Here is a 26,617-nt window from a genome sequence, read left to right as displayed (position 1 = left end):
TGTGTGGAAATGTCTACTTCCAGATCGTTTATCCCAGTAGCCCAGAGCTCCTTGAGGAGGACTTGGTTCCGTTTGCCCCTCCATTTATCTGACAGTCCAGATTAGGTACAGTGTAGACCTCCCCCTAAATAAATTCTGCTGGCGTGTGGGGTGGAAAGGAAAAGAAGGGATGTGGTGGGCATGAGTGGGTGGTAAAGCAGAAACGTGGAATGAGAGCAAATGTTAGGGAGATAGCAGAGGAATGGCGAACACATAGGAGGAGGGGCTGTGGGGTCGAGGGGGATGGTAGAAAGCAGGAGTGATAGAAGGATTCAAAAGGCAGACAAGTGGAAACGGAAGGAAAGACACAAATAAAAGATTTGAGGGAAGATGGAAGGCAGGACTGATGGATGAAGAGCAACGGTGTCGCAGTGTGCACATGTGATATTTCACTGATGGATACTGGTGGAAAGTGGGGTCTGTGAGCAGATGTGTGTGAAGATGAAGGGAGGCGAGAAGGACTGCGACCAAGTGAATGGAAAAAAATAAGCTACTGAGATGGTTGGATAAAGGGAATGAAGAAAGGGGGACAGGAAAGGGGCAGATGAATGGGAAGGTGAGAGAAGGGCGATGGTAAGCACAGGAAGAGGGAGGGAAGGAGGCTGCTGGGCCGGGATATGATAGGTCTGCTTGTAGGAGAGGTGGATTGCCATTGCAGGGGGGGGCATCATTGCCAGGGTGTGAGCATTCACCACCCGTCCTGGATGATGGTGGGGCTCTGTGCCCTCAGTACATACGTAGTAGACGGGGAACAGGCTCTCTTTTAGAGATGCTTGTGACAGGAATGGATGAGTGAGCTTTATGAACCTGTTTCATCAGCTTCCCTGACCTTTCTATTGCCACCTGTCTCCTCCCCATCAGATATCGCCTCACTTGGGGTGCCAGGAAGCAGCGACTTGCTCAGTACCTCACAACCCATGCTGTATAAACACACTTATTACATGGACTTCAAGGTATGAACCAATTCCTCCTTGCTCAGAAAAGTCAGTCCTCCCCACGTGAGGTCTCCATGGCTGGGAATGTACCCAATCTGTCCCATCAAGAGAGACAACCTGAGCTTTGTCTTTGAGTGGCTATGCAGCCTTGAGTACTATGCCCTCACTTCTGAACCCCAGTTTTCTTGTCTGTCAGGGAGGGGTGATTTTCATAGCTACACACAGTTTTCGCCACCTGTTTCTCCCAGGATTCACGTTTTTCTGTATCACAGCATACCTGGAGTTGGTATCTTCTGTTCAAAGGGATAACATGGCTTAACTGGCAAGTTTTACAATGTCTTACTGGCCCATTAAGTAACCTGCACTTGAAACAGTGGTGTTCAGTACCATGGATATGAACTAATGGTGGATGAAAAAGTACCTGGCATACATGGCTCAGAGTAGCAACTCAAAAGACTATAGGCTTGTTCTGATTTGCCCTTGGTTTAAAAAGATTTAAACAACCAATCGGGTTTGTTGCTTGGCAGGTTCATACATGGAGCCTTCATGGTGCTGGGGCAGTGGTCCTGGTGGCCTTGGCCGTATGCTCCCCATCCTAGATCTTTCCAGGCTGTGGGATGGCCAGAAATTTGGGGGCAGCAGTCCACTCCTTCTCAGCCCTCAGCTGTCCAAGCACAGAGTCTCTCCTACCTCTCAACCTTCAGATGTCTCAAGTCCAGCATTTAGGAACCGAGTTATGACAGTTCAGTGTTGACCTGGGCAAAGCCATTCCCACCCCAGAGTCTCCTTTCCTTGTCTGCTATTCTCATTTGAAAAGTTGGTGTCAAGTTTTAGGGGGTACGGAGCCTGCAGAAAGTAGGTATACACTTACTGTGAGTTTTATGGTTTTGTTTTGTTTTTCCAGAACAAAAGCTTCCCGGCTTCTTTCATCAACTGGCTGATTAAAAGTAAGTTTTCTTTCTCATATCCATCTCAGAATCTCACAACCCTACCTCTCTTCAGTGTTGAATGTTCACTGTCAAGAAGCAGGGTGAGAAACACATGCTGGGACTCAGCCCAGGGTATGGTGCCACCCATAGTGGGCGTGGTCCTCTAACCTCGATTAACAACCAAGACAGCCCCCCATAGGCACAGAGGCTTGTGGCTTGTTTTCTGGATGGTTGAGTTGGCAGCTAATCTTATTGCAATGCCTTTTGAATACCAGGAAGTCAAAGACTTGACTTCAGAGTCTAGAATCTCAAGAACTTTTCGATGAGCAGTCATGAGTAGGCATGCCAGGCCTGTGGTTCTATTACTGTTGAAGCCTGAGAACGAGGCTAGCACTTCCATCATTGGGTAGCCATGCCAAAAATGGAGGACACATATAAGTTCAGAACTTGGACGGTGGAGCAAACTGCCTCCAGGGAAGGTCTGGAGTAAAAAAATCAGAAAGGGCAGTCACAGAAACAGAAAGGGGAGACCCCAGAGGCTCAGATGGGTAGCCTAGGGGCTGTAAGAACACACACCTCACTCTGGTTCCTCGTAGACAGGCCTTGAACAAGCAGGGACTGGATACCACATGCACTTCAGCTGCCTTTCCCCCTAACTTAGAGCAAGTGTGGCCATGGCAAGGCATCAACCTGGGCTGGACTGGCCAGGGCTGGTCAGTTCCCAGATAGGCCACTAGGGGGAAGCCATGAGACTGGTAACACATGTTTCTTGGATTATGACCAAATCTGAGGGCTGGAATCAATCCTAGTTCTTTCAGCAGAATAGAATATTTAACCCCACGGCGACCCAGTCTCTCCACTGAGGACAATAATAGGAATTAATTCATTTGTTTTTACTCTCACCAACCAGTTCATTAAAAGAATTGTGCACAGTGATGGTAAAAAGTAGAGGCTTTATAATGGAGTCTCCATCCGGGTGCTTTGACCACATTGACGCCCCTGCCACCCCCCACCACTGCCACAACCCTCCCCTTCACCCAGCCCTAGCCCCTTTCTACTTCTACACATATACATGGATTCCATATGATTAAAAGACATTGAGCACTTCTAACAGGTTAAAACACTACTAAGAATAATTCTCATGGGGTAAGAGGACATTTCAAAGCACCTGCACAGCAAAGGGAAAGATCACCAGAGCATAGTGACAGCAGACAGGATGGGAGAGTGTCTTTGTCAGCTGTGCATCCAACAAAGGAGTGTTGTTGACCATGTAGAAAGAGCTAAGCTAATTAATTACTCCTGCCCCAAGTCTTTCTGTCAGTACGTGAGCACAGTTGTTAAAGAAGTTCTCCAAAGAAATACGGATGGCTTCCTATAGGGTGGATCGGGCACCTTTTTACAGAGTGGCTCCTGAGGAGACACCAGCACCTGACTAAGAAGAGTGACAATGTTAGTTAAATGATGGGGAATAGGATGGTTCCATGGGACAGTAAAAAATTGAGAGGCACATGCCATTTAGCAAACCAATGAAGCTACCCTGAATGACAGGGATTGTCAATGAGGCCAATCAATTTCCAGTTTGATGGGCAGCTGGATAGTGAGACAGATGCACCCACACGGTTGGAAGGGAAGGAGAAGGATGAGGCAAGAAGCCCTGACAGGCGAGAGGCACCTACCACCTCACTCCAGAATGCTGCCGAAGACCAAAACCATGTTCTCAGAAATGACACTTGGCTGGACCCACATCATGATAAGCCTTGTGTACTCTGATTGGGGAACTTTAATGTGTCTCATCTAGTATTATAAAAGGACACTATTACAGACTTTGTTGTACACAGCTGTTACATGTGGGGCAGTGTGTCTTTAAGTAGGATAAAATACTCTTTAAAAATGGCTTCTAGATAGTATCCCTTTCAAGACTCTTTGTTTAAATGGTTTTTATTTGTTTAATATGGAGGAAAAAGAAGTGCAAATGCACAATATATGTTTTGGAGGAAGATGGTTAGCTGTCAGAAAAATATGCAAATCAACATCACACCAAGGTGGCAGCACACCCCAGTCAGATGGCTGTGATCAACAAAATGACAATGAGCATTGACAAAGATGTGCCAAAGGGAAACTCTCTCTCTCACACACACATGCACACACACACACACACACATGCACACACACACACACACACATGCACATACACATACACAGGCATACACACACACACACACACGTACACATGCACACATATATGTGCACACACAAACACATGTGCACATACATACACACATATATGTGCACACAAACACTTGTGCACACACACATACACACAAACACATGTGCACACACACATACACGCATATGCACACAAACACATGTGCACACACATACACATATGCACACAAACACATGTACACACATACACACATATATGTGCACACAAACACATGTGCACACACACATACACACATATGCACACAAACACATGTGCACACACACACATATATGTGCACACAAACACATGTGCACACACATACACACATACACACAAACACATGTGCACACATACATACACACATATATGCACACACACCGGAGCATGCACACCTTCCCCCCACACACACTGGAGCAACCACTGTGAAAATCATTATGGAGGGTTTTCTAAAAACTGAAGATAGAGTGGGGCACGGTGGCACACTCTTTAATCCCTGCACTTGGGAGGCAGCGGCAGGCGGGTCTCTGAGTCTGAGGCCAGCCTCGTCTATGGCACATGTCCTAGGACATCCAGGGCCACAGAGAAAAACCCTGTCTTGATTAATCCAAACCAAAATAAAATACTGAAGATAGAACTTCAGTATTCTACTCCTAGATATAAATCCAAAGGAGGCTAAGTCAGCGAGACACTGCACAGCTATTTGTAGTCTCCTGACTTACTACACTGGTTCCCGCAGTTTACACTTTCACCAGCAGTGAGTAGGGTTTCTATGTCCTTGGTGTCATTTGTTGTAATTTTTCTTTATGGCACCTTTTCTGACAGGAACGTAATCTCAGTGTGAGAAAGTATAACTTGTTTTCTAAGTATTTCTTGGCCCTTTGCGTTTCTTCCTTTGAAAACTGTTCCCTGCATCTGCTCAGGTACTGAGTGGATGTTGTTTCTTTGGTGTTTGGGTTCTTATGCATTCCAGATGTTAAACCCCTGTCAAAGACTCTGTCCCATTCTGTAGGCTGTCTCCGCACCCTGACAGTTGTTTCCCTTGTTTTGCAGAAACTTTTTGACTTCACGGAATTGTGCTGATAGCTTTCACACCTTCGCTGTAGCCTCGGCTACTGCAGTGGTCTAGAGAGCCCTGGACACTGCACTGGTCTAGAGAGCCCTGGTCACTGTACTGGTCTAGAGAGCCCTGGTCACTGCACTGGTCTAGAGAGCCCTGGTCACTGCACTGGTCTAGAGAGCCCTGGACACTGCACTGGTCTAGAGAGCCCTGGTCACTGCACTGGTCTAGAGAGCCCTGGTCACTGCACTGGTCTAGAGAGCCCTGGTCACTGCAGTGGTCTAGAGAACCCTGGGCACTGCAGTGGTCTAGAGAGCCCTGGGCACTGCACTGGTCTAGAGAGCCCTGGTCACTGCACTGGTCTAGAGAGCCCTGGTCACTGCACTGGTCTAGAGAGCCCTGGTCACGGCACTGGTCTAGAGAGCCCTGGTCACTGCACTGGTCTAGAGAGCCCTGGTCACTGCACTGGTCTAGAGAGCCCTGGTCACTGCACTGGTCTAGAGAGCCCTGGTCACGGCACTGGTCTAGAGAGCCCTGGTCACTGCACTGGTCTAGAGAGCCCTGGTCACTGCACTGGTCTAGAGAGCCCTGGTCACGGCACTGGTCTAGAGAGCCCTGGTCACTGCACTGGTCTAGAGAGCCCTGGTCACTGCAGTGGTCTAGAGAGCCCTGGTCACTGCACTGGTCTAGAGAGCCCTGGGCACGGCACTGGTCTAGAGAGCCCTGGGCACGGCACTGGTCTAGAGAGCCCTGGCCTATGCTTTGTCTTCCTCTAGTAGTTTTAGAGTTTCCATTTCTTACATTTAGATCTTTGATTCACTTTGGACAGCTTTTGGAATAGAGTGAGAGATATGGATCTAGTTCCATTCTCTATAAGTGATCCTAGTTTACTTAGCTCTGTTTATTGAAGAGGTTTTATTTTATTTTTAAACAATGTATCATTAAAAATGAGGTGGTTGTAGCTGTTTATCCGGTGATCTACATGTCTGGTTTTGTGTCAATATCATGATGTTTTTGTTGCTATGGCTCTGTCATATAGTTTAAGGTCAGGTATTATGATCCTTTCAGCATTGCTCAGGTTCGCTCTGGCCATGGGTCATTATATTTAGAACTTTTACAGCTACCCCAGCACATAGCTGTTACTACTCTTAGTTGACAAATCAGGAAACTGAGGCTGAGAGAGTGTCTTGAGCACTACTGGGCAGGTGAAACATGGAGACACTAGACTGATTTACTCTATGCCGCCCCCGTGGCTGTTGGATTCTGGGCTCAAGCAAAGCACCTACTCACCACTCAGGGAGTGGGAAAATGCAGCCTGAGACGTGGGAGGCCGAAGCAGGGTTCCCAAGCTCCCAGGCATCCAGTTGGAGTCAGGAACAAAGGGTTGGGGGCCCATGGACCTGTGACGAGGAGCCTGGGACTGGGGTCTCCCAAACTCCTGGACATCCAGATGCCACTAGGTCACGGGAAGTTGGGAACGGAGTTGGGGGAGGACGGGGGAGGAGAACTCTGGCTTAGCTAATTTGCCAAAGTCCTTAACTTAGCAGAGGTTGTCTAGGGGCACAGAGGGGCCCTCTGTGGGAGGCTTAGGCAGTGCTGGTCTGCAGGTGAAGGCCTTCTCCATGCTCCCCATGGTGGTTCCTAATGAAAGAGACAGTCCTTGGCTCCAAACTGTTTATTGATTGTTCATTGTAGAAAATGGGTGCATACCACCTAATCAGGGTGGACAAGAGATTTTTGCAGAAAAGAATGTCTGGGAAGGGAAGCTTATTGTCTAAACCCTTAGGGCCTCTAGATACCTCATTAGCATGGGGAACTCTGTTCTGGGTCCGGGATACATAGCCACAGGTCACGTTTCCTATGTGGGAGGTGTGGCACGTGCTCCAGGACAGGAATCTGGTAGGGAGCAGGGAGCCACCTACCATCTCCGTGGGTGCCTGGGTAGCAGGGACTCTGAACCTGCTCAATTTTTCTCAAGTTTCCTGGCATAGTCCTCTGTCCCATACAGAAGATGGAGGAGGTATGAGGGTTATATCATAGTGAAATATCCAATGCTGCTTTGGCCTCAGTTTCTCCACCCATGCTTCATTGGTTTGGGTGTATAAAGTGTGGATCCTTTATCATTCTCTGGTTTCCTGACTCTGCCCTGGGGTAAAAGCAGCTTGGCACACAGAGACCATACCCTTAGGTCCCAGCGAGGAAGGGACAGCCTAAGTCTCTGAAGTCTCTCCACCTGCTCCCCCAGAGCTGCCAAATCTTGGGCTCTTTGGAGGATAACAGCCATGCTTGGTAAGCAGACAACAGCATTCGTTTTCTCCACTTTCTGTTGTCAGCTCCCTCTTCGTAAACAAGGCAAGGCATCCTGCTGGTCTGAGGAGGACTTCTAAAGCCAGACAACTGTGCAAGGAAGAGGAAGGGACAAACACAGTGAGCCTTGATGTAGCCCCTGAAGACCAGTCATGAAGGCTCAAATGGAAGGCAAGACCTGCAGCACCCAAGACTTTGCCAGAGGAGGATCCTGGGAATCCTTCTACCAGGACATACATCCTCCCTGCCCGTCGCACTTCACAGGCCTTGGCTTATGTGGATCTATCATGGTGTTCCACATATCATTAATGAAGTGTCATGTTGTAAACAGAAAGTTAAATAAAGCAAGTCCCCTCTCCTGCTGCTAAAAATGTAGCAGAAATTGGCTCAAGTGTTTCTCTATTTAGGATCAATAAAGGTCACCTTGGGATCATGCCCCCCAGTTTCCTCCTACCTCCATCCCCAGTTCAGCTAAGCTCTCTGCTAAGCCTTGGCCACCCTTACAAACCACCTAGATGCTTGCTACAGCTTTGGGCAGAGACTCCAAGGTGGGGAGAGACTGGTGGTACACAAAGCAAAATGCTTGTTTTGGGTACACCCACTTCTTCACCTGTGTGGTTCCTGTAGTCCTGCAGACGGACCCTCAGTGGGTCTTCCGTAGGGAACACATAGAGTGGGCAGTAGACGGGAACACACACACCCTGGCTAGTTTCCCCCTGGCCTTCTCTCTGCTACTCATCCACTCCTCTGTCCTCTGCCACGGCTTTCTCTGCAGGAATCATATCTGAAACACATGTGTCCTCCTCACCCTGGATAGCATGTTTATTTTAGAAGTCAGCATGTGACCCTTACAGGACTGGTGGGAATGAGTTCTAGAAGGCTCAAAGGGATGCTAGGGAAGAAACGTCCTCTTACTCCTGAGGTTACTAAGTTACTGGAGGTTGTCTCTACCTTGCCCTTGTAAAAGTCACCTTGAGGCCAGTGCAGAAGAAATCAGAACCCACTCACAGAGCAAATATGGTCCTGAAGATTTCCTTTGAGTGTCTGGAATCCATGACATTTCAAGGATCCTTAATTTTTCTTAAGTCACTTGGGATTGTATCTTCTACTTAACAAGTAACCCAAGGAGCCTGAGGATGCGATTGACAACCACATTTCATTTCATTCTGTATAAGTTGTAGTGGGAAGTGAGAGAGAAGTAGAAAGCAGAGCTGGGCCTGTGTGTGGGTGTGTGTGTGTGTGTGTGTGCGCGTGCGCACACACATGTGTGTATGTTTGTAGCAGAAAGTGAGGTGGTTACATAAGAGGTGCTCTAAAGGACAGAGAGGATTTACAATTGTGACATGTGACATCCTCGGGCCTCGCTCTGGTATCAGGAGGAACTGATGCATAAAGAGTGAGAGGTCATTTCCTGGAGGCTGTCACTGTAGAGAAATGTGTTCCCTCCTCAATGCCCTGCCTGAGGATGAACACGTGAGGTCTGTAGCTGAAACAGAAGCTTGGGATGGAGAATGGAGGTTTTCAGGAGGGAAGAAGATGGGTGCCCCTTGGGTTCTGGGTCTCATCACTGTCTCCCCGGAATTCAGTCAGTTCATCCCCTTATTCTACAGCTTCCTTTTGTCACTTCTGCAGAGTGTGGTGTTTATTGAACCCCCAAGAAGCCAACCCCAGACTGACAACTGTGGATATAGAGGTCATCATGAGGGTCCTTAGCCTGAAGAAGTCAGAGGCTAACCAGATATGTTTGGAAAAACAAACCACTATATCACATATATTGTATATATGAGAAGCTAAGATTAAGTGTGGTAGCGTGAGACCATGTGGGGAACCTTGCAATGTATGACAGAGAAATAGCCTCTGTGAGGCAAGAAGAAAATCTGGTTCAGTGCAGCTTAGCTATCTGGAGTTGGTTCAGACTTCTAGAGTCTGACAACAAGCAGTTTATTTTCAACATATTTAAGCACAGCACAACTTTGGGAAAAAATGTTTTCTTATAAAAATTATCACAATAAAGCTTAAGGCATGACTGCATTAAAATGGCTTTGTAAGGTGTGTGTAGGTGCCCCCTTCCACGGGAATTGTTCTATTGACTGAGAAATAATTCAGGATAAAGATCCAGGAAGGGAGGATCTGGGATAGGTAAAATGCTAGGAGAATCCAGGACAAGTACAATACTAAACTCTTTTGCAAAGTGCATGGACCCTCTTTGATAGCAATGGGTTCTAGAGATTGACAAACAGTGCTCAAGAGTTCAGGGAGAGTCTGGTATAAACATAATGGTCTGGAGACTTTAGTGAGGTCTCGTCCTCCAGATAGCAAAAATCACCAGGTTATAAACTACATCTATTTCCAGCTTTCTAAACAGACACAGTATAAATTAAGCACACGAGAAAAGCCCATGTGTTTAAAATATCTGGTCTCTCCAGTGTTGTGAGCAAGAAGACTTGAGCCCCATACAACTCCCACCTGGAGTCTGGGGACTGGCTGTTCTGTCCTTATGAGTGAGGGAAATTTAGGAAGCAGAGTTCCTAACCTTCAGCCTGGCCTCGTTCCTGTGTGACCCCAGCCTCACTATTTGACCTCTCTGGTCCTAGGGGATCTGAGTAGTGACCGGAAACAAGTACCAGCTCATTGCTTAAGTGCTGGGGTTAGTGAGAACAGGAAGCTGCCGTATCTGGGATTAGCAGTCATCTTGGATGTAGGAAGTCCTACCCTGGAACAGCTAATCCTTAATGCCTCACTGGAGATTTTCAATGAGAAGTTTATCCCAGGACCCATATGGCCCCAGCCTTTTGTCTCCAACAGCCAAGTATTTTTCATTAGAGGAGACTTCCTGTACACCTGATGGATGCTTGTTGCAAGGTGACCCAGAGCAGTCGGCACAGACCTGGAATGACTGCTCGCAGCCTAACTTCTCCCCAACAAGAGCCCTCTTTGTTTTCTGTGTAACACAGTGGCAGACATTGCCAGGTGTGTCCGCAGCACAGCCTGCCCAGTGAGAGGACACTAACATAGGTTTCCTACCTGTTGCGTCTACACAGGGATCATGAGGAGGTAAACTGCAGTTCCCAGTCTCACTTCACAGAGGAAGAGAAAGCCCCATTCCAGGTCAGAGGAAAGAGTGAGGATTTGAACTCAGATCTTCCAAGTCCCACTGGCAGGCTCTGGGCGTTTCCCCACAAGTTCCCTTACCACCCTCATGATGCCTCAGACACTTGCCTGCCTTTTTTTTCTAAGGAGATGCAGGTACAGGGGCATTTACACATGTAGCAGCTGAGGCAGCTGTGGCTAGACACCAGCAGCAGGCCTGATGTCATCACTTCAACTCCAGTATCCCCAGTTCCTGGGGTATGCAAACCCCTATGTAACAAGATTTCATAGCAGTCCTTGGCTCTGGGACCCATAGCTGGAAACAGGATTCTCATGGATTTGTGGAATATGGTGGCAGGCAGCCAGAAAGAGGGTCTGCATACAGAATCCAGCCATGGAAAGGCCATGGCTAACTGTCTTAGCTCACAGAATTACAAGGCCATGACATCCTCTGCTTTGGTCACCTCGTGTTAAGGACAGGCCCTAACAAAGATGGGGCAGAGACTGAAGGAATGGCCAACCAATAACTGGCCTAACTCGCGACCCATCTCATGGGCAAACATCAATTCCTGACACTATTAATGATACTCCATTAGGCTCACAGACAGGTGCCTGGCATAAATGACCTCTGAGAGGTCTTGGATGGAGGTCAGGGACTCTTATGGGAGACTTGTAGGAAGGATTAAAAACCCTGAAGGGGATATGAACCCCACAGGAAGACCAACAGAGTCAACTAAGAGACCCAAGGTAGCTCTCAGAGACTGTCACCATCCAAAGAGCACACACAGGCTGGTCTGAGGCCCCTGACATATATGAAGCAGGACCCGCAGCTCAGTCTCCGTTGGGTTTCTCAACAACTGGACCAGAAGCTTTCCTTAAATCTGTAGCCTGACTGTGGTATCCAATACCCAACAACATAGTGTGGCCTCAGTGGGGGAGGATGCCCTACTCCTGCAGAGACTTGATGTGTGCGACATGTAAAGAGGGGTCCCACCCTCTCTAAGAAGGGGATGGGAATGGGGGAGGAACTCTGTGGGGAGGAGACAAGGACAGGCAGCCCTTGGGATCAGAAACAAAAGACAAAAATAGCAAAGGCCAGGCCTTAAAGGCTTGCTTAACAGCAGTGTCCCAGCTCTGTTCTGTTCCTCAGCCCAAGGCCCAGCTCCCACATGTTTCTGTGTTGTTCTGGTTTCATGGACCTAGGGCTCAGCGACCAGTTCAAAGGACGGGACCTATGGAAGACAGGCTATATAAGCCTAGGGACATGCCTGTCCTGCTGGCTATACACAGCCTGACGTAGTGGAAGAACCCAAGCACCCGGTCTACCCTTGTGCAATCTTGACAGCTGCAGGCCTCTCAGAAACTCATCTTTTTCCCACTGAAAAAATGAGGCTCTTAAAAACATTCTGAAAATGACCAGGCTTATTAAAGAGGTGTATCTAACTTGAAGGCCAGACAACAAGCAAATGTGTCCATCTACCCTGAGGAAGGACAAAAACTGCTCCCTGCTGCCCCCAGGTGGTCATTCTCTGAAACAGCTGCTCTTACGCTCAGCTAGGGCCAAGGCCCCACCTTCTCATTACAGTCAAAGCCCTTCCTGTCTGAACCTCCTGTTAGGTCACTGGGAAATAGAAGAAGATGGAGCAGGACAGATGCCTCTGGTAAAGAAAAAGCTGTGGGCAGTGCTGTTTCCAGGGTTTACGCTTCTGCAGTCCACACTGAAGAACTGTGCACATGAGCCACAGTGCTTGAGGTAGAGTTAGGCTCTGAGATTCACTGTGGGATGAGCTCAGCAGACGTGAGATGAAAGTCATTCACGAGACCCATAGTCCTGCTGTTTCTGTCCCTGATATCCTGAGAAGATGACACATCAACTTTGTTCAGAGGCCATGATCTATTTGACATAAGAACGATCGGGTTTTTACTTTCATGTGTGTGTGTTCATGTGCGAGTGCAGGTCCACATGTTATAGTATACATGCTGAGGTCAGAGGACAGATCAGGAGCTGTTCCCTCCTCCACTTTGCCTTGGACTCCGGAGAACAAGCATGGGTCCTTATGCCGGTGGAGCAAGTGCCTCTTGGGCTGAGATATCTTGCAGATATACATTTTACCTATAAGATGGAGTCTCCATCAGAGTATTGCTTTAGCTCCTCACTGATGGCAGTAAACCACCTCTAATCTCACTTAGAAGTTGGGTCTCCCAGAACCCCTCTCTGTCTTCACTGAAAAGTTTTCAGTTACTTTGTCTGGTAAAGTTCATCAGAGAATGAATCCAGGATTAAGAACATGGAATCATTTGAGGTCCTGGATCCCTCAATACCCCAAGCAAGAAGGAGGCTTTGAGTTTTCACCTCAGTTTATAATTCCCCGTAGGTTCTGTGATTTATTCTGTAACCAGGGGAGCTGGGTTCCTCTCTTCAGACCACAGGCATCCTTGTGGTCTCACATCTCATCTTCTTCCAATCCAAAGGCAGCATGTGGCTCACAGAGACACATTACAATCATGACCCATGTAAAGGCAGGACAGATGTGAATCATTCACCAAGTCATGCTGACTCCATAAAAAAGAAAGACTAACCCTCCACAGCACAGTGGCCATCAGTCCCCTTTCCCTCTCCTTTTATTTTGAGTGTTACTGGGATTTTATATTCTGAGAAATAATAGTCTTGGGGGAGCATTAAACAAAATCATCTAGAAAACCGGTTTAATACAGATGCTCGAGTCAGTAACATGTGAGAGATGTCATTATTGCCTTTTCCCAGCATCCCTCACTGAGGCTGGCTCTGCCCAGCAGAGGTGGTTACAACACTTGGATTCAGGTCAAATGCATAGTATGTGTGGTCCAAGAGACCCGGGAGTCACAATTCTTCTGTACTCATTGGACAACCAGAAGCTGTTGGCTTTTCTATGAGTTATCAAAAGATGACTGGGCTAGCCTAGGCAAATACTGTGAGCTATCCCAACAGAACATTCTTCTATCGGTTCATTCTGGATCTCCTTTCCAGACAATAATGAACTGACCCCTTGTTGGCAGCCTCAGGCTTGTCAACATAGGGCCTTGGTCTTGGCACAAGGTCCATCACTGTCACTCAAGCATCTTGGGTGACCTTTGGGATGGAATATCTTGGCTAATCTTAGGTATTTTCTTTGGAGGCTCCTTAGAGTGTCCTGGAAATGGAGCTTGCTTCTCATCATGTAACCTCAATATAAGAGCCAGTCACCCCAGTATCCCAGGAGATCGTGCAGAGAAACAGGATTTCGTGTGCATCCTTCTCCAAACCGGTTAGTGGCTCCACTGAAGTGAGTTCCAACCCAAGAGTCTTCAGGAGGCTTTGGGGGAAGAAGCAGAGGGAAGGCTCTGTTTATGCTGGGAAGGTTTGGACTCTAATGAATTTGGAAAACATAGATGATACTGAGTCCGACTAATGACAACCTACACTTTTGTGGGTTCTGTTTACTGTTCAGATTTGACTCATCAATGACTTGCCTTACTGTGTAGAGAAAGGCTTCTTACTGGACTCTAGGCTCACCAATGAGAGAAGACATATCTATTTCCCCAAGGACTGCCCTAGCTTGGTGGAGACAGTGGGGAAGCTATAGCTGGTCTCTGGGGAGGGTCTAAAGCTGGCTTCATAGAAGGTGTGAAATTTCACTGAAACATAACTAACCAGAATCATAACTTAGGAAAGTGAGCCAGCAAAGCAAGGATGTGTTGCATTTGTATATGAATATATTGTTACATTATGTTATAGATACACACGCACATTTGAATCTCATTTGCAGATGACAGAAAATAGGGTATTTTGCCTCTCTGAATTGCTAAGCACAGTGACTTCCAGTCTCATCCATTTCATAAAATGCTGTGATTTCATCTTTTATTGTGCTTGAATAAAATTCCATTGTGGAGTTGGCCTTACTTTATCCATTCCTGAGGGTGGGCATTTCCACGGGCTCTATTTCTTACCTATTGTGAAGAGAAGCATGTCTTGTTGGAAGGTTAGTGTGAGAGTGGCAGGCATTAACTGTGTGTTTTTGTTTCCTCTTCCTACTATGACTCTCCGTTTGTCAGAACCAAAGATGTTCCAACTTGGGAGCCTTGTTGTCTTGTGTGGCCTACTTATTGGGGCCTCAGAATCACTTCTTGGTAATATTGGCAGCGCTGTGAATAATTTGGACGTTCTGAATTCTCCCCCTGTAGGTGAGTTAACAGAGGTCCCTTCAGCTAGCTGGTCCCAGGAGAAACTAATAAACACCATGCCTGCAATTGCACAGGCTGCTGGGAGGGGCCTCACTGAGAAATATGCTGCTATTCAATTCCTACTTTGCTCTTATCAATTTAGAAATAAATAGTGCCAGGACAGTATCCGAATAGAAATTTGCTGATATATATTGGTTCAGGATAAATTCTTGAAAGTAAAATTTCCAAATTGAAGAGGTTTGCATTTTGAATTACAGTAGCTTTTGACAAGCATTCCCCTATCTCTGTGTATGGACCCAGCTGTATAGACACATTTCCTAACCTTAGGGGGCTCAGGTTCCTCACCGACACAAAGGAGACTGTGGCGACCTCACCCTGACTGAGTTATTGCAGGTATTGAGTGACACAGCACAGAGAAACTGAATTCTCGCAAGCCAGGAGGATGGAAGCCCATTCCCTAGTGGTTCAGGCCATTGACTGATGATGATTGTTTTTGACAGATGTCTCTCAGAATCTGAATCTGGATGTGGAGTCGCTTCAGCAAACCACAAGTTGGCCGTCAGCCAAGACCGGAATTTTAGAAGTGATGAACACAATGGACCTTGGCAATTTAAAAGATTTTTCAAATTACAACGGTTTAAAGTGAGTGGGTGCTCTTTGCTTCTAGAAAAGGGATATCTGACTACTCAGTATCAACAACAGATCGATAAGCTGTTATTTCCCCACAGAGCTGAGGAGTCTTGAGGCAAGGATCATTAGAGCTTGAAGTCTGAGGCAGGGCTGCAGGGCCAGTTTAAACAGTTCACACATCTGGGCTCCCAAAGTCAGTGATTGAAGGCCCATGTTGAACATCCCATTTGTCCTCCTCTCCACCTGCATCTTGGTACCCAAAGTCCCATGAAAACACATTTCTTCTTCAAATATAGTGAAAATCTAAGTTTCTTCAAGGGACACAAAGCTGTAATTCATAGCCCCCAGTCCCAAGCACTGGCTTCACAGAGTTTTGAGTCAGATAGTCCTAGATTCAGGTTCTATCTCTGCTGCCTATTTGTTTCCCTCCCTGAGTCCACTGTGCCTGAGAATGTGGAGGTTCACAGGTCTGCACAAGATGTGTGTGTTGGGGGAGGGCAAAAGAGTGACGAGGAGAGGTGCAAATGCTGTGAAGAGGAAAGACAAGAGGGCATTGTGTGTTTTGGGCAGGTTGAAAATCAATAAATTGAGATTCCTGGATATTCAAGCTGGGCTGTCTTCCAATGGCAAAGACATTAACCTCAAGCTGCCCCTGGTTTTGGACATTTCCTTGGCTCTGTGAGTATACGTCACTTGGATTTTGAGGGTGGAGTGCAATATGGCCAATTCCCAGCTACTATGTGACTTCTGGCTCAAATTTCATAATCTATAAAAGAGGGGACCCTCTAAGACCCAAAATTCCAATGATGACTGGTCATGTTAGTTTTCTTTCCAAAGAATGTTCTGTGTAATTTACCTTTGTGTGTGTGTGTGTGTGTGTGTGTGTGTGTGTGTGTTACATGCATGCACTCATGTGTATACTGCTGCATGCATGTACTTCCATGTCTTTGAGGAGTTCTGAGGTCAACATCAGCAATCTGCCTCAATGTGGTGGTGTGCCACATTAATTTTTGAGATAAAATCTCTCACAGAACCTGGGAATCATTGATTTGGGCTAGCCTTTTTGGACAAGTACAATAGAATTTTAAAGTTTTTAAATTTTCTAATGAGAGACCTAGAAGAATGCCCAAGAATCCATGCCAAAGATTCTCTAGAAATTGGGGATATCCTTCAGAGAGAAAATTTGCCAAGTATATGTGTGACCTTGGTCTCAAATAGTCACCATTGGGGGCTTGGGGATGTTTGAATTGGATGCACTTATAAAGGTATGAGCTGTGAGATCCTGGGGTTGTCAGTTAACCTTGGTATGGCTAGAATCTCTCACTTAAAAATAAAAAGAGTATGGTTCTCTCCTAGTACTGTTATTATGATTAAATGGATTAAAACAGGTACAATACTTTAAGTGAATGCCCACAGATAGTTTATGTTATATAATTATGTTACAGTGTCAGCAATTATTTTAAGTATTAGGCTCATGCCAAGCAAAAATCTTGCATGTACTAAATATGTATGGCCCAAGGAAAGTCTAATATAAATGTGCAAATTTTGTAGAGAATATGCAACATGTTAACATTACTGTTACAATGTTGACATTGAATACGTGTCACCATTTATAACATTATACCCATAAACACAATAGATTATATCCACACAGATAGGAGGAAACTGGGGCAACTTGCAAAGACTTCTAGACCCGTGTCCAGTGTGACTCTTGCTTTCTACAGGCCTATCATTGGCTCTACAGCTGACGTTTCTATTTCCTTGGACCTCATAAATTCAGTCACTATTCAAACCAATACCAAGACTGGCCTCCCTGAGGTGACCATAAAAGAATGCTCCACTAATACCGACAAAATCTCCATTTCCTTGTTGGGCAGGTAAGGCTCATTCAACCCAGCAGAGCTGGGCTCTCAGAGAGACTTTAGGGCCCCTGAATTCAGTCCTATTCTTGCACATGGGAAGCAGTACGGTGGAACACACAATCAGACTAACCTCAAAAATCAACTGTGTCAACATTTAACTTTGTTACTCTGCAGCTTCATCTTTTGATGCCTCAATTTCCCCATCTGTACATTGGAACAGTAGAGATCCTTACTCTACTGGGATAAATAGATAAGAAAACATCCACGTTTAGTGGAGAGCCTGGAACATCTGAAGGGCTCAAGAGGCATAATCTATGGGTCCCTAGGGATGATTCATCTCCATGGATGAGGCAGAGGATAAACCTCTCCAGCCGCAATCATATATTTAGCTATGGTGTCTTTCAGCTGAGTCAATGTACCTCATGGTCCTGAAGATGTTAACATTATATCCATCTGGAGGTAGGACACAGTGGGAAAATTAGATGCTGGTATGGTTGTCTGATTGTCCTGAAGTAATCTTTATCCTCTGAAAAATGTCTTGACATCCCATCCCTGTCTTTTCCCATCATGAATCCCTATTGATCCCCAAAATCTGAATTTTTATTTGTATGTGTAACAAAACAGTTTTGGCTCAGGCAGGGGTGGGAAGAGGTGATGCTCCCCAGTGTCTGAGAGAGAAAATGTGATCTGTGAGTCAAGGGCTGGGGCTGGGAATCCTTGATCAGAACTGGAGATATGGCCTCTGTTTCCAGCCTCAATAGCCATGTCTGAAGACTAACTAAACTCCTCTACCAAAGACCTGATCTCAAAGCAATGACAGGACCTCAGTTTTTCCAGGAATCTCAGGAAACTCACGCTGTTCCACTGGTTCCAAATACACATGGCCATGAAGGCTCTCATAATGTGCCTTTGCCTTTAGACCCATTGGCTTTTGTTTTGTGCACCAAACAAGGTTTTTCTACTACAGAACCTTTGCACGGATAATCTGTTTATGTAAAACGTGTTTCTCTGTACTCCAACACTTTTCATATTTTCATCTTTCAGAGTCTTTGCTAGATTATGTCTCTTTTTTTCCTTATAAGAATACACCTTTAACCTTCAAGTGTTAGCCTCTGTGTCTTTTGCACACATACATATTTTAAGACATAGTCTCATTGTACAGCTCTGGCTAGCTTCAATCTTGGAGACCTTCCTGCTTCTGTCTCCTGAGGGCTGGGTCCAAAAGTGGGTGACACTATATAAGGTATCATTGTATACTGAATTGGACCTTTCCTTGCTTATTTTGGGTGGGTAGAGTGTGTTTGTGTGTGAGCATACACACATGTGTCAGTGACATGGAGCTCACTAAGTTGGCTAAGCTGGTTGACCAGCTAGTCCCGGGAATCTACACATTTCTATCTCACAAGTGCTAGATTACATGTGTTTGCTATCAACTGGAGTTTCTTTCTTTTTAAAAATATGGGCACTAGAAAGAGAACTCAGGTTCTTATGCTTACAAGGTGAACATTTTGTAGGCTGAGTTATCTCCTTGACCCTCTTCACCCATTCTTATTACAAGAAAATCTGCTCTGTGCCTGGCAGACATTTGGTGAAAAAGTATAGGTTCTCTGTTTCCTGGAACATCTCACAGGGAAAAGGCAGACAGAAGAGTATTTGGTCTATCAGTGAATTCGAGAACAGTGAAGAGCCCTACACAAACCATTATGCTTTGCATGGTGTAAGGAAAGAAACCATTCCCTTCGGTGTACACTCAGCGTGGGCTGCCCTAGGAGATAAGATCTGGATGAGAGTTGAAGATGGGAAGAGGCAATCCTAGTGAAACCTGCTTATGAAGGAGGTTAAAAGCTGCCCAGTGCTCCGTGGCTCAGCCTGGTGCTCTGTAAATAGAGTCTGAGTGAATAATGCTGCGTCATGGCTTTGATGAGCATTAAGGCACTGAGGAAGCAGCTACTTAGGCATGAGATGCTCAGATGCCCAGAAATGGTCCATCCTGACAAGATGAAATGAGACCAAAGAGAAATGTTGGGGTGTGTCACCTATTCTCCAGAGGACTTTCTCATCTATACTGAACTTTTGGCCAAGATTTGTAAGTCCCTTCTTTTCCAGACGACTTCCCATCGTCAACCGTGTTCTGGATGGTGTATCTGACCTCCTTACAACTACAGTGTCAACCCTGCTGCAAAATGTCGTAAGTCCCCAGCTCTTGGCACCTAGAACCTTGTATGAGAAGGAGAGGTGTCTGTGGGTGTGGCTGGGTTCTCTGGACACTTTTTTTCTGGGAGGGGCAGATTTCTCTTAGAGAGGTCTAATGGCTTCTTCTTCTTCTCCTTCTCCTCTTCCTCCTACTCCTCCTTCTCTTCAGAGACAGAAATCACAGGTCCTGCCTTGAGCTGGTGACCATGCACATGCAGCCTGTCTTCCTTTAAGCTAAGGTTTTCTTGCAATCAATGCACCCTTATTTAGGCATCTATATTTTAGCACCTGTGAATGAGAACCTGAAGAAAACTAGGATTCAGGCCTCTTCAAAGATTTCAGTTTTCTGAGGATCTTAAAGTTCCAGGATTAAAGACTTCAAGATTTTTAGGAGTCTGGGGTGTTAGGGTTCTGGATCCTAGATCGTCAGATCCTGAACTTCTGACATCCTAGGATTGTGGGTTCTTAGTAGCCTGGGTCAGTCCTGATACAGATTGCTGCAATTCCATAGTTCCAGATTGCAAAGTTAACTGTTCTTGGATCCTGGAAATGAGTCCCTCTGTTTGGGGTAGATGGGCAGTATGCTCCCAGCAAAGGCTCATCTGTTTTCCTTCTTCTTCCACTTCTTTCTACTCCCATCTTCTTTTTGTCTCTCAGGTATGTCCAATATTCCAGTACATCTTCAGCAGACTGAATGCAAGTGTTATTCAGGGTCTCCTCTGTAAGTCACAGCCTGGGGATGGAGTGCTTTCTATGGGCCATATCAGGGGTTGGAGGAATATTTCATAGAGGAATCCAGGGACTTTGTATTCTAACCAAGGCAAGCCTTTGGCTCCTCCTCTTCTTACCGGAAGCTTCATTCGAGCCTTATCTTCTCATGTTTGACAGAGTTTTTGAAACAACAGGAATCAGGCAACAATGATGTCATGGCCTGGAGGTCGTCCTTCTATGGCTATTAACACGGTCCTTTTGTGTCTTCCACTACCTCACTGGGTCCTTACCAGAGTTTGGACAGTGGAGGAGCAATGAATACTGATGTACTTGATTGAGGTCACACACATGACAGGGTGATGGGCTAGAGGGAGGAAACAAGTTCGGAGGGAGGAATGGCTTCTGTTCGATTTGCCTTGACAAAGACTGAGGCTAACCTTGACTTGGTTCCTTTAGCTAATCTAATAGCAGGAGGATTACCAGTCTCCCTCTGAAGAGGAAGAACAGAAAGAGGATGCCGTGGCTCCCCCCTGCTGGTATGAATTGTGTCTTTGTTACCTTTTTATCGCCACTAGAAAACAACATGAGTGAGGGAAATTGTAAAAGAAAGCATTTAATTTAAGACTCACAATTCCAGAGGGTTAGGGCCCATGACCATCATGGTGAGAGGCACGGCATCAGGCGGGCAGGCATGGATGGCGCTGGGGCAGCAGCTGGGAGCTTACAGACTGAGACACAACCACCAGGCAGAGTGAGCAACAGCGTGGCCTCTGGAAATCTTAAAGCTCATCCCTAGTGACACCTCCTCCAATAAGCTGGCACCTCCCGATCCTTCCCAAATAGTTTTTGTAACTGTTATCATAAAATATAACTGAATTATATGAGACGATGGGGGTGGTTCTCATCAAACACAAGCAGTCTCTGTGCTCTGTGCACAGCAGCCTGTCAGGAAGCCAGGGCAATCCTCATTTTGTTTCTGCTACAAGACTAAAGAAATTGAGACCTGATTTTTAAATCCAGGCTGAGCTCTGAGTTTGAGTATACCCTGAATGCTGAGCCAGCAACATGAACCCAGAGTGAGCCAGGATCTGTGTTACTAAATGAAATTACTAGGAGTTCTTGACTGAGACCTAACTTTGTGCATAGACCATTGACCATGGGTTGAATCCTCACCCTGGCTTGGGCGTGGCCTCTACTTAATCTTTCTACATGTGTCTTTGCTACAGAGGAAGGGATGAGAAGTGGCCAAGACAAGGGGCAAAAACAAGATCGAAAATCTGTATCTCCCCTTTAGATGCCCACAGCCATGCTGGGCACGGGTGGACTGAGTGGGCACAGTGAGGCTAGGCTACCATGATCTCCCCTCTGGATGCCCCCAGCCATGCTGGGCACAGGTGGACTGAGTGGGCACAGTGAGGCTAGGTAGGCTACCATGATCTAATTAATGCTCAGTGAAAGCCTGTGTATTCTCTCTGCTGCTGAGAGCCAATGTCCTGATGCTTTCTTGGTTTTCATTCCAGTTTAGCCTCCAGTGGCTTCATCTCACTTCCGGCGGCATTTCTCTCTAGAAAGTGTTACTATCATCTATACAAAGTCTACCCAAGACCACACGGAGGACCCTCTTGGATTCCCTTCCTCCCTGAGTCGTCTCTACACCTGCTATCACCATCCCAGCATTAAAATCCTAACTGTACGCTGCCATGTGGCTTGCCTCAGTCCTTGCAATAGGAGTTGCTGGGAGGGTGTGGGGTATGTACTGGGTGAGATTTCAAATGAGTAGCTGAAGCCATAGCTGGAAGAAACTTAGGGGATACTTCACAGCTTACAAAGAAATGTACAAGAGTTGCAGAAACATTGAGAGAGTGGGCACACAGCTGTGTGAATGTGGTAGAACACAATCCAGCCAGCCACACATACGTGCACAAGTGTATATTGGTGCCATCCTGACTGATGTGACCGAGGAAAACAGACAGACAGGGTTAGGTGGCTGTGGCCTTTCCTGCCTCCTCTTCCTAAGAGGCACCTCAAGACCTTTGGCTCTGCACCTTCTCCTATCCCTTCTATTGCCACTTAGTTTCTGGATATCACTTCCAGATTAGTCTCTCCAGGGACATCAGTGATCCTGGTGATACCCAGAGGTTCCTGGTTTCATCCATGTCATTGAGGCTGCAACTAAAGAGGTCTTCTTAATACTTCACCACATCCTGGTGCCAAGAGGAAGGCACTGAGGTTCACAGAGATAAAGGGATTCATCCAGGTCATGTAGGGAGCAAGGATGGGAGTCAGGACTATACTGATCCTCATCTAACATTTATGTAATTGTGGTTTATGCCATTAACAATGCCATCCCTGAGCTTCAGCACCAGGAGACTCCCAAGCATGAGCTCATTTTTAGGCACCAGCCAAAACTAAGGGACCATGATACTCTGCATTGATTAATTATTGTGGAGTTCTGCATGTTTCCTAGATACACCGTTGTTTTTCTTTCCATATAGGCGATGGGAGGTGTGAAAAGCTTTCTTTGAGACAGAATTGGAGGAAAATTCACCTCTCTCAGGGAGCCCCTTTCTGGAGAAGCTCACAAGTCAGGGATAGTAACTGTTGGTCCAGTCCTTGGTGTCCTGGAAGGGTTTTATGGTTTGAATCTGCAATACCTTCCATGGGCTCAAAGGTCTGAACATGGAACATCTTCCTGGTAACACTGTGTTGGAGGCTTTTGAAACTGGATGCCCTTTGGTCCTGATTTTTGCTACATCATCTGTCAAGATATGACCCAGGCATGCTACATGCTACATGCTACACAGACTAGGTCTCTTCAGCTTTCATGTTCTCCCCACCATGAGAGACTTGCATCTCCTGAAAATGGAACCAAAGCAAACTTTCCCTGCATTAAGTTTTTTTCTGTTAAGTGTTTGGTCACAGTGACAAGAAAACACTTTATATAAATAATTAGTACCAGAGTTGAGGTACTAGCAAGTCTCTTGCTCTAGCGAGTTTGACCAAGTCTTTAGGGTTTTGGAACTGATTTGTAAGAGACACGTAGAAGAGTCTGAAGCTGTGGGCTAGAGAAGTGTCATAGCTTTTTAAGAATAGTTTAATATACCATGCTGATGGGCATTGTGAAAATCCAGATGCTCATGCAAAGCAGACAGAAAAACCTGAGCAAGTGGAGTTTGAGAGGACATAAGAAAGAACCTACGGAGAAATGAGCTAGAAGCCATTCAGCTACATTAAGGAAAGTGTGTGGCTGTGCTTAGCACATGCCCTGACAATCTGAATGAGGCCGGTTTTTAAAATAGTGGACTGATTCAATTGTCAGAGAAAATATCAAGACAGAACACTACTCAGGCTAGGTCATGCTTGTGAGCTGCTACTTTTATCCAGCTGTATTGTGAAATTCCAGAGCAATGATCAGAGTATGACGATGCATACAGTTCAGTGAAGTAAAGGGAGTGTGTCCCTATATGGATGGTGTATAAATATCTGTAGGCGATACCCAAGTGACACTTGATAATCCAAGATGTTGGCAAAGCCAGCAATGTGGAATGTCTTCCAAGGTGACCTGTAGACACCCACTTTAGAATCTTGCTCATGGCTGTAATAAATAACTGGCCAGAAAGCATTTCCTAAAGAGGTTAGTCTGGATTACAGTTCCAGGGTAAACATTCAGTGATGGCAAGGAAAGCATTGCAGGCAGGGGCTAGAGGTCAGCTGGTCACGCTGCATCATGAGAAGAAAATCACAGTGTGAGTAGAAACAGGGTACAGGCTATAAAACCGCACTGTCCACCCTCAACGATCCATTTTCTCCCATAAGGCTTTACCTTCTAAAGATTCTCGTCTTCAAAACCAGTACCGATAGCCTGGGAGAAACAGTTAAATCACATGAGATTTTGTGGGGCATTTCATATTCAAAACATGGCAGCACATAGGTGGAGCCTTGTGTGCAGTAGGAAGTGTGGCCACTATGTCAGGCTAATGAGGGCTTCTCTATCTGAAGGACCCTATGAACACTCAACAAGCATTTGTGAAAATTCCCTGTAAATGGAAGCTACCAATTCGACAGTTTAGGCATGCCATTCTGCGCTTCTTTATTAGGCTTTCCTATCTTTCGCCTTTTCAACCCCTATTCCACACCAATTTGTTCCAGCCCCCAAACACTAGGTAGGAAAGAAGAAAGGTTAGAGGAGGAAGGGGTATAGATCTCTTTAGATTACTTCCTGCTGATTAGGGGTGTCGAGTTCCTAGGGGCAAGTCCAATCATCATTGTCAAGATTTATCCAACCAGCAACCAGGAGTCTAGCAAATCAGGAATAGCAAAAGCAGCCAACACAGCAGCAGTAACCAGCAGCACTGGGGTCAGTAGCGTGGAGAGCAGCCACTACTGGTCTTCTCAGGGCTTTGGCATTTATACCCTCTGAAGAATTCCCATAATTTTAAATGTAAACTATCTGCAGCTGGCAAAAGTCCCACCTCACATAGAACACATGACAAATCATAGTGGCTATGGACAATCTAAAACAGCCCCATATCCCACACCTGGACTTAAAACAAAACCATATTCACACAGCATAACTGAGTTTTTAAAGAAACTAACATTCTCACTTCAGACAGGTGGGAGAGTGAGACAAGGAAAGGTCATGGGAGTGTTCAGCATCATACAGCAAGGGATGAGCAGATCTGGCAGGCAGCGAAGGCTTTAAGGCCACAGGCCAGATATTTGTGGTTAGGATCTTCTCATCCTCCACAGTACAGGGAGCCGTGTCCCTGCCAAGGCCTTAGGATCCCTCTGAGTTCATTCACTCACTAATTTTATATCTCCAATCACTGCTCCCATTCCTGATCTCCCCTCACAAAGTCCTTCCCCACAATCCTCCCTCCCTTTCTCCTCTGAGGGGGTAGGGACCCCCCTGGGTACCCCCTCCACCCTGGCAATCAGGTTTCACATCCTTTCCCACAGAGACAGCCCTGTTGGGGAACATATTCCATAGACAGGCAATAGTTTTAGGGACAGTTTGCACTCTAGTTGTTGGGGGAACTCACATAAACACTCCTGCATATCTGTTAAATATGTGCCAGGAGCCTCAGTCCAGCCCATGTATCCTCTTTGGTTTGTGGCTCAGTATCTGAGGTTAGCTGACTCTTGGTCTTCCTGAGAGGTTCTCATCCCCTTCAGGGCCTTCAATCCTCCCCTCCCCAGTCCTTCTGTAGGGATCCCTGGGATCTCTCTAATGCTAGGGTGTGGGTATTGGCATCTGTTTCAGTCAGCTGCTAGACAGAACCTCACAGAGAGCAGTTATGCTAGGCTCCTGTCTATAAGCATAACAAAGTATCATTAATAGTGTCAGGGATATAAAAGCAGACCTATCAGAATTATACCTGGCTTCTCAACAGAGACTTTAAAAGCTAGAAGGGCCTGGACAAATGTCTTGTAGACCCTAAAAGACTACAGATGTTAGTTAGCCCAGACTATTATACCCAGTAAAATTTTCGATAACCATAAATGAGGAGACCAAGATATTCTATGACAAACCCCAAATAAACAATATTTTTCTACTAACCCAGACCTACAGAGGATACTAGAAGGAAAACTCCAACACAAGGTGGGTAACTACACCCAAGAAAATAATTATGTCACGGCAAAACTAAAAGAAAAAAATTATACACACAATATCATTACCAACATTAAAGTAACAGGAACTAATAAACATTGGCTATTAATATTTCTCAACATTGATGGTCTTGGTTCATCAGTTAGACACAGATTAACAGAGTAGATGCATAAATAGGTTCTGTCATTCTGCTACATACAAGAAACACACCTCAGCAACAAAAATAGCGCTACCTCAGAGTCAAGGGACAGCAACAGGGAGGAGGCACTTGGTTCCAGAGAGGTTTGTTGCCCCAGCATAGAGGGATAGTGAAGGGGTGGGCTAGAAGAGTGTGGATGTGTGTGGAAGCACTGTCATGCAGGCAAAGGGAAGGGGGAGAGAGGATGTGGGATAGGATGTTTGACTTCAACAACAGAAACAACAGAAAGTCCACATACTCATGTAAACTATATAACTCTTTACTCAATGATAACTTTGTCAGGGAAGAAATGAAGAAATAGAAGATTTTCTAGAATATAGTGGAAATGAAGGCACAACATACCCATACTCATGGGACACAGTGAAAGCAGTGCTAAGAGGAAAGTGTATGGCACCACGTTGGAGTGAGCTGTCTCCTTTCTTAACCAAGAGAAAGAAGGAGAGGAAAAAGTAACAGAGAGTTTTTGGCTGGGTTGGCATAAGACTCCCTCAGTCTCTCCAGATTATGATGCAGGAATCTAATCTAGAGGGGTTTCCACAAACACTATGAAGACTCATGCCATCTAAGTTGTGGAGAAAGATAGAATTGGAGGAGAAAAGCACCTTTTCTTCTCTGGTGGGCCACCATTTTAGAGAAGTGGCTAGGCAA

At 45.9% G+C, this 26,617-nt stretch overlaps 2 protein-coding genes across 2 annotated transcripts in view; both read left to right on the top strand.

The window, feature by feature from the left end:
- Nucleotides 1-5,170, top strand: part of LOC308427452 (uncharacterized protein) — a gene marked incomplete at both ends in the record, with an annotated part of 13,612 nt that extends 8,442 nt beyond the window's left edge. Inside the window, 3 exons of the mRNA XM_080925572.1 lie at nucleotides 901-992; nucleotides 1,879-1,921; nucleotides 5,160-5,170. Of these exons, the coding sequence (XP_080781698.1) occupies nucleotides 901-992; nucleotides 1,879-1,921; nucleotides 5,160-5,170 (146 nt within the window). The remainder of the gene's footprint in view (nucleotides 1-900; nucleotides 993-1,878; nucleotides 1,922-5,159) is intronic.
- A 9,472-nt stretch (nucleotides 5,171-14,642) lies between these two features.
- BPIFA2 (BPI fold containing family A member 2) lies at nucleotides 14,643-20,407 on the top strand (the record flags this gene model as incomplete). The annotated part of the gene is made up of 5 exons (XM_080925571.1): nucleotides 14,643-14,763; nucleotides 15,264-15,405; nucleotides 17,118-17,270; nucleotides 19,362-19,443; nucleotides 20,354-20,407. 5 exons carry the CDS (start codon nucleotides 14,643-14,645, stop codon nucleotides 20,405-20,407), a joined length of 552 nt encoding a protein of 183 aa, XP_080781697.1.
- Between the last annotated feature and the right edge of the window lie 6,210 nt (nucleotides 20,408-26,617).

This window comes from Micromys minutus (assembly GCF_963924665.1).
Source record: "Micromys minutus genome assembly, chromosome: 11".
Lineage (NCBI taxonomy): Eukaryota > Metazoa > Chordata > Mammalia > Rodentia > Muridae > Micromys > Micromys minutus.
This window is presented reverse-complemented; position numbering and strand designations above follow the sequence as displayed.